We start from the raw sequence: 8,364 nt of genomic DNA on the forward strand, positions 1-8,364 counted from the left end.
TTTAAAGCGAGATCTTTCTTTTATTTGTGCATAATGGCAACTGATTCAAAGCCTTCAGCAAGTTACGCAGCTAAGTCCGCAGGTGTAAACGGTTGACTGGCAGCACATGCCTCACCGTCAAGAGCTCCACACTTTCCGGGCGGGGTGGGGGGGTTGGGCAGTGGGTGTTGCGGGTGTTGATGTCATCATTTATACGTCTTCATGTGCCACAATCCATCATTCAGATAGTGAACATTCTCGATTCCAATTCCCTTGTTGACTTTTTCTCTATTTGCAAAAGACAGATACAGATTAAGATCATGCATCTTCATGACAGACGCAAAGACAGGAAATGTTTTCTTCTGTAAAATGTACACAAGGCTTACATGCTTTCTGCAGACATCTTCATAACACCAACGCAAAGTGCATGTTGTTTTCCCTCTGCCATAATGGCCTGCGTCCTCTTGTTAAGGACAAACTTGTTGGTAATTTGAATTTAAATGTACCTACTGGCGATGTCAGAATATTTCTTAAATATGTTGGAAGATTATATGTTTCAGTATTGTAAAAATAGAAAAGAAAGAAACTCTTATGGCAGAGAACAATCTTACACATTTACTAGAGTGCAAAAATCAAACAGCCTCAACGTGCATGGCTGGATTAACCATCTCGACGGCCTCAGGACATGAGATTTGGGCCCAGAAACTTCCCAATGAACCCAGAAACACATCAGTACTACTACAGCTGGAATGATTAATTGATTGACAGATAATTAAACGACAAGTTTTTTTTTTTTTTTATAGCAAAAGTGTCAAAAAATTTACTGGCACCAGCTTTTCAAATATGAATATTTGCTAGTTTGTCAGTTTTCTGTCATACATCATTTTTGGGTTTTTGACTGTTGGATAGAAAACAAAAGCCAATACAAACAAATAGCAACAAATAATAACAACATTAGCTTGGGCTTCAGGGAATAATGATCAACATATTTCACTATTTTCTGACATCTAAAACACTAAATCATTTGATGGTGTAAGTGTTGGTTGTAGCCTTACAGTACTCTTTAGTTTACAACAAACAACCACAATCTAAACTAAAACAATGAAGGTCTTGAAACTAGATTTTCATACAGCGTCCATCTAACAAGACAAAACTGTACTTCAGTGGTGCAAAGTTCTAACAAATTTGTGATTAATCAAATTATGTAGATAGAAATGATATGGAGTGAACTTGTGGCTTTTGGGGCCCCTGGGTAGTTGCCCAGCATCATGTATAAAAGGATACAACTACTGTGTCAGCTTTAGCTGTGTAGAGTTTAGCCCCTGGTGACGTCAGCCCAGGACACATGATGTTGGCTCCACTTAAGACAAATTTAATGGCCCCTTTGTCTACTTGCTGGTGTGGGAGAATGAAAGGATCTATGAAAAGAGAAAGGAGTTTCTTATCAGTGTGAGACAATTCAAATACAACAGTCAGCAAGTTGGCCTTAGTGGAGCTTACATTTATGCAACAGTCTGAGTGTTGGGTAGAATGGTCCTTCTCTCTGTCTGAAGAAAAGCAGCTCTCCATTCACTGTCAGGATTTCAATGTGTTCATGGCTGGAGGAAGAACAAAAACAAAGAAATGCAAAACATCCACTACACAAAATGACACTGTGTATGAGATACTGATGAGAAAAATTAAATAACACATCATACCATCTCACTATTTTGACAGGGTCCTTTTTTGGCATTATGTGATTGAGCCATGACTCAATGTCAGGAAACTGTTCCAGCAGCTGATTTTTGATGCCTTTGATCACTGATGTTTTCAGCTGGATACAGTTCGAAACATTTTCCTTCTCATCAAATCTGAAACAAACAATATGCAAAATGAGGCCATGAGAGATGTGAGATACAGCTGAGCGATCTGGAAAAAGATAGTGAATGGGCCTTTAATTAATGTTAATTTGCCTATTTACTGTTCCCACGGTAACAGATACATGAATACATAAATCCTTTAAACAATTATGGATCTATTTAAATCTTATACAGACAGTCCCTATTTCAACTGAATTCCAGAGTCTTAATATTGCAGTTGTTGAAAGTAGTACATTTACTTGAGTACTTGTACATTACTATGGATTAAAGGCCCTGCACACTCACACTGGTGTGTGGCTGATCAGACCTGCTCAGGTTGTAGTGCAAAGCTCTGCTGGGATTTACCTGACGTCATCAATGAAATGATGAAATTGTAAGTCATCTTGCTCTTGAAGTCCTGAAGTACTGTTTTTAATCTTATTTCAGACGACAAAATATCACCTTCACAACCTTGAGGGCTCTATAATGTAACACTTTTTGCAAAATAAGTACTTACACTGAACATTTTAAGTACATTTTGCTGGTTATATTTCTGTGTTTTCACACAAGTAGAATTTTGAACTCAGGTCTTTTACTCAAGTGTTTTCAGTGTGGTCCTGATGCTTTTACTTAAGTAAAGGATCTGAATACTTCCGCCACTGTAATATAGTTCTGAATTTTATTTTCAATACACACTGACAGAGGAGACAGTTTTGAAACCTTAATAGTACATATTAAAATGAGTGATTATGAATGCAAGTAGCTATGTGATTCTAATTTTCAAAGTGAAATTACTCTTAGCGGGTGGAGAGATGTGCCCGTATGTTTCCACTTGTCTCAAGATGACACGACTTAATTATGATTTTTGGATTTATGGCGGTATTGTCATGTTCAGAAACGTCCAGTTTTTGATCTGGCTCAAGCCAATTGTAAAACAATAACAGGGGATTTCATGAAATATAATTCATGTCAACTTGTCTCACTGACTGAATACAAACCATCAAGCTCAAAAAGAGGATGTCTAATCAGTTAGCGTTAGCCACCTAGCTGCAGTTAGCTAATGCTACAACATGGAAATACTCAGCAACTTACTTTTTAAACATCCTCGGTGGTCGCCGTTACCGTGTTCCTCAATAGTGATGAACTTGTCCGCACTTAATGCACCAGATCGGATATGATAAACACAAGCAAATTACAAAACACAAATAATCTGTTGAGTAATGCTAGAGCAGTTCCACGCCTGTTTTGCAGCGGAGGGCCAGCAGCAGTGTAAGTGTTGTGTCATTTCACGACAGTTTTTGACGTTACACGGCAGGTCAGGCTGAATTCGACTGTCACCTAGGTAACCTCTGTACCTGAAATATTTAGCTTTACAAAAAATAAAGTCATCATAGATTTCAGTTTTTATCTTTCAGACAGTTAAACAAGTCAATGATGAGTCTAATAATAAATATTCCATACACATCAAATTGATGCATTAAAATAGAAAAAATAAAAAAATAAAAAGATACATAAGAAAATAAAAAGTTGAGAAATATTCTACGAGGTGAACGGATAATATATTTTGAATTTGAGGAGGTCATAATACAATCTAGTGCTTGAGTTAATATGTAAATATAATAAATAAAGGTATTTTTAGTTGAAATGGAGCAGATACCTTTTTATTTTGTGGTGTTGGTACATTCCGAGTGCAGGACTAAATTGTAATGGGATGCTTTTTATATTGTAGTATTAGTACTAAAGTAGCCTAAACGATCTGAGTACTTTGAAAACTGGAATTCCATCATTAATTCGTGTATGGCAAATTCGTAACCAGAAAAAAATATCATCAAACATGGCGTTAGTCTGGCGCCATCTTGTGTCCAGGACGGTTACAGCACTGTAGTCGGTTAAAAAAAGAATGAAAAAAACACGCTTGTGCAAAAAGTACTTTTGTACAAAGTACTTCCGGTGAGGTCACGAACTAGCTTTTTATGAGCGATTTTTTTTCCCGTGTGTACTTACGGATGTTTTACTATCACGTGAGGATATTTTTTGCAGTAGCTACATTTCTTCTGTAAATAATTTTCTTTAACGACCGCTTTAATTAACGGCTCTAACTGAACGACTGCACAACGCGGTTAGACAAGAGAGGCAAAAAGAGGAAGCAATAGCCAACCATCTTTCTTCTTCTGCCAGCAATAACAAGAAAGAGACCAGGCTAGGTTCAAGTAGAGCTGTGTAGTTTGCAATTTATTGTCTGTTTTATACTAGATAAAGGACTCGTGTAAAACCTCTCCGCGTTAAGGTAGATTAAAGCTCCCGGACACTGAACTCGTCCCCTCTCCGGCAAGCCTGGAAGTTTCGGATCCGAAGACTGGCTGTTAAGAATTAGTATTCCCGTTTTTTCATGTTTCCAACAGGTTTATCTTCCCCTAACCCCCCACCACCGCCAACCCAGGAGGCTAGACCAGCGGCTACTGATGTCAAAAACGACAGCGGTAACATCACATCTCCGAAGAAGAGGAAAATAAACGGCTCAGAGAGGGAAGACACTACTGACACGATCTCCCCCTCGCCTCCCAAGACCCTGAATTCCTCTTCTTCCTCCTCCTCCTGCTCTCCCACTCCGCTGCACATTCAGAAGAAGTTGAGGTTTGAGGATTCAGTGGATTTCATTGGACTGGATGTGAAAATGGCTGAGGAGGCTGCTGCTGCTGCTGCTGCCGCCGCCGCCGCCGCCGCTTCGTGCTCTAATAACAAAAGCAAAGCCGTGTTCCTGCCCGGTGGCGTGGGACACCATGCAAACGGACTGACGAAAACCGCAGGCTCCGGCACCTTCTCCAACAGTAAACCTGGTGCTGCCAAGAAACTAGTCATCAAGAACTTCAAAGGTAGCAGATGCATTGTTGGATGATGTGATTCAAACTCCAAAACTATCAGTGGCAACAATATGCAACTTAATTTCAACTTCTAACAAGTCCCCAGGCTCTGTGAAGGTGTCCTTAATTGGCATTGCATTGTAAAACCGTTATATAAGACGAAATAGGGTATTTGTGATGGTCTTTTCTTGGCCCTAAAGGCTGCAATACAATTCAGTGCCAAAATATCAAGTACTTCGATGAGTGAATGAATCATAAATCCCTCCATCTATTACTAAGGGCTAGAGCTGCAACTATCAGTTATTTTCATTATCAATTAATCAGATTATTTTCTGTATTAATCATTTTATCACTCAAATGACAGGAAATAGTGAAAAATGCCTGTCACCTAATGTCATAGTTTGTCTGACTGCCAGTTCAAAAATCAAAGATGTTCAGTTTACAGTGATATAAAACAGAGAAAAGAAGAAATCAGAAAGAACATAAATGATCGGGGCAAAAGTGACAAACTTGCATATATTTTTTTACCAATCATTTTCACATCTATGATGTGACAATAATTTTTGAGCTATTTGAACTGTCACAACATATTTACACTCGGGCTACAACTAACGTTCACAGGCTGTCACAAAACATTCAGATGAGTTATTTTGGGGAAATTGTCATTGATTACCAAGTAGTTAAATAGAGGCAGTGATTCATTCATTCTCTTTACTTGTTCATCATAATAATATTATTTCTGAAAATTGTATCTGAACTGACCAGCACAGTCTTCAAAAGACTACATTTTAATCGTCATATATGATCTTACAGTAACCAAAAATCCAGGTGACATTACATCTTAATAACACAATACAGCATACAGATTAGGAGTAGGCAATACGGATAAAATACTGTTATTTAAAAATAAATAAGAAAGCCATATTGATTGGCTCTAATGCATTCAGGAATAGATGCCAATATATAAACAGTGTGGCAGCATTTCATTGATGAATTTAAATCATCTCATGGTAGACACACTCGTACCATTCTTAATACACATATCTGACTTTTTGTCAACATCACCCAGCTGTACTTAAAATAGAAACACACACAGGTGTTTTTAAATAGCCCTGCTGACACTTGTGACACAGCATGATGGTCCAGAGAAGTCCACCGTAAGACATTCAATGCCTGCAGAAGTTGACAGTGTTGTCAGAACATTTTGTGTTCTTGTTTTTTCTTGCAGAAAAGCCCAAGTTGCCTGAGAACTACACACAGGAGACCTGGCAGAAGCTCAAGGAAGCAGTGGAGGCCATACAGAACAGCACTTCAATCAAGTACAATCTAGAGGAGCTCTACCAGGTATGATTGCAGGCCTGTTGACTTCTCAGAGGAAGCTCACTTTGGATAGCTGCTCCTGTGTAGTCATGTTCATACCTTGCACTGATATAGAAACACTAATTTGTTTACACTTTTATGTCCCCTCAGGCTGTTGAGAACCTGTGCTCCCATAAGATATCTGCCAAACTTTACAAACAGCTGAGGGCCGTGTGTGAAGACCACATCAAGGCGCAGATTGATCAGTTCAGAGAATATCCTTTACAGTTTCTGTGTCATCCCTAGCTCCAGTCACTGAATCTTCACGGGTATTTAATTTAGTTTAGCCAACTGCTAAACTGTTTAAAGCAGATCTCTTGAATGAATTCACACTTTTGCCTTAACGTTGTTCTCACGGATGCCCTGGACAGTGTGCTTTTCCTCAAGAAAATTGACAAGTGCTGGCAGGATCACTGCAGACAAATGGTATGTTGTATAACCTTAAGTCAGGTGATAGTTGCCATATCCCTTGAAAGTCTTTTAACATAACGTTACCTTCCATGCAGTTTGTTTGTTATTTACTTTTCATGTTTAAAGGGGTATTCCAACGGTTTATTATTTCACTTCCATAAAGTTGGGGGATTTATGAGAGACATGTTATAAAAGACAGATCAAACTCATAGCAGCAGAAGCTGAGTTATTCTGACTTTTCATCCCTCGTACAGTTAAAACATGCTGGATCCTACACCTCCAATAACGCAGCTCACTAGCATCTGTCATCTTTGATGTTGACGAGCCAGTGTGATAGGTTGTGCAATGCGTTCGGGAATATCCCAGCAAAAACTGCCCATCAAACAATGCAATAACACTAATGGGGAGTAGAAATGACTGGAGAGAAGATGGACCCTGAACTGTTGAATAATTGCAACAGTATCTGTTAGACAGTGATACCCCCATCACGGACAGAAAGAAAGACATTGTCAAGTGTCTCGCCTCTTCAACCTGTAGCCATGGGCAGCTCCAGCAGTGTGTTATAATCAAGAAACGAGAGGTTGAGAAATACATGTAGGACGTGGACTGACATGCAAGAACTTCCCCTTGAAGACACAAAAAAAACCACCAAAACTCCAAACAAAAATGTTAATGTCAGTGTGAAATTTGGGATTGTAGTTTGGTCTATCAGCAGCTCCACACCCCCAATTTGTAACACATGCTTTCTGTTAAATAACTGAATTTTCAAGATCAGGGTTGTTTTCTCAGAAAGCTCCTTCAGAGACACAGAAGACAACAATTGTCCCAGGCTGAGTAGTTCTCCCTTTGACGTGTAAACTGAAGTTGACGTGTGAAATCGGTCGAGTGCCCCTTAAACTTGGTTAAAGAAAATAGTTAAATAAGAATGTCAGTGGTGTTTTCTGCTCATTTTGAATGTTTGTCATTGTTTCACAGATCATGATTAGGAGTATATTTTTGTTTTTGGACCGCACCTATGTTTTACAAAATTCAATGCTGCCATCAATCTGGTGAGTGATCCCTGATGTTAACTGTTGTACAAGAGTATGAGGCTGATTTCTGTTGAAGTGGGTGTTGAACAAGCTGCTCTGGTCTGCAGGGACATGGGTCTGGAGCTGTTCAGGTTCTACATCATCAGTGATCTGAAGGTCCAGAGTAAAACCATCGATGGGATTCTGCTGCTCATAGAGAGGGAGCGAAATGGAGAGGCGATAGACCGCAGTCTGCTGAGGAGCCTGCTGAGCATGCTCTCTGACCTTCAGGTAACTTTGATTATTATCTTAACAATGATCCAGACATGAAGTGATGAATTTGTACATTTGAAAGCCTACATCACATGGATTTCAAAGGACAGTGTGGTTTTGGCAGCTGTGTTGTCGGTGATTATCAGCTGCACAGGGATGTGATGAGCTGTCAGTTTCCTGTTGACAAATGGATTTAATGAAACGTGTTCTTTCCCCAGATTTATCAAGACTCCTTTGAGCAGCGCTTTTTGGAGGAAACTAATCGCCTGTACGCTGCAGAGGGACAGAGGCTGATGCAGGAGAGAGAGGTGATTTATTTGCCCCTGATACTCGGGGCACAGTTTGTTTTTTGTCAGTGGAATTTTTTTCTCATTTCAGAGACTAGCTGGTCAAATATAGACAATTTTGTTCTACCTGGTGATTAGAGCTGAAACAATTTGTAAGTTACGTGATCAGTTGATCAGCAGAAAATGAATCACCAACTATTCTGATTCGATCAATCGTCAATCGAAATTCCAACTATTCTCTAGTGTCAGCCTCTTAAACCTGAGGATGTGAAGCCTTCCTTTGTCATATATAATTATAAACTGAATATCTTCAGTTGGTTGTCTGGTCTAAGTGGTTCACTCTGGG

At 39.3% G+C, this 8,364-nt stretch overlaps 2 protein-coding genes across 2 annotated transcripts in view; one reads left to right on the forward strand and one right to left on the reverse strand.

Moving 5' to 3' along the window:
• mcts1 (MCTS1 re-initiation and release factor) lies at positions 1-3,093 on the reverse strand. The gene is made up of 6 exons (XM_023398114.2): positions 2,910-3,093; positions 1,677-1,829; positions 1,480-1,577; positions 1,264-1,397; positions 366-433; positions 1-267 (listed from the first exon to the last, which is right to left on the reverse strand). The coding sequence occupies exons 1-6, from the start codon at positions 2,918-2,920 to the stop codon at positions 186-188; spliced, it is 546 nt and encodes a 181-aa protein (XP_023253882.1). The 5' UTR covers positions 2,921-3,093; the 3' UTR covers positions 1-185.
• Positions 3,094-3,785: 692 nt separating this feature from the next.
• The window catches only part of cul4b (cullin 4B), a 10,997-nt gene continuing 6,418 nt past the window's right edge, over positions 3,786-8,364 (forward strand). Inside the window, exons 1-7 of the mRNA XM_023398074.2 lie at positions 3,786-4,690; positions 5,907-6,022; positions 6,149-6,252; positions 6,394-6,463; positions 7,424-7,497; positions 7,587-7,749; positions 7,950-8,039. Coding sequence (XP_023253842.1) covers positions 4,207-4,690; positions 5,907-6,022; positions 6,149-6,252; positions 6,394-6,463; positions 7,424-7,497; positions 7,587-7,749; positions 7,950-8,039 — 1,101 coding nt within the window. The 5' untranslated portion in view covers positions 3,786-4,206. The remainder of the gene's footprint in view (positions 4,691-5,906; positions 6,023-6,148; positions 6,253-6,393; positions 6,464-7,423; positions 7,498-7,586; positions 7,750-7,949; positions 8,040-8,364) is intronic.

The sequence above is a fragment of the Seriola lalandi genome, unplaced genomic scaffold (genome assembly GCF_002814215.2).
Source record: "Seriola lalandi dorsalis isolate HSWRI2012SDOR001 ecotype SW California unplaced genomic scaffold, Sedor1 jcf7180002054972, whole genome shotgun sequence".
Taxonomy (NCBI): domain Eukaryota; kingdom Metazoa; phylum Chordata; class Actinopteri; order Carangiformes; family Carangidae; genus Seriola; species Seriola lalandi.

Coding starts and splice junctions, on each gene's coding strand:
- mcts1 (XM_023398114.2), bottom strand. Junction 1,398..1,479: donor ACTCAGACTGTTGCATAAAT/GTAAGCTCCACT, acceptor CTCTTTTCATAG/ATCCTTTCATTCTCCCACAC. Junction 268..365: donor AAGATGTCTGCAGAAAGCAT/GTAAGCCTTGTG, acceptor TTTTGCAAATAG/AGAAAAAGTCAACAAGGGAA.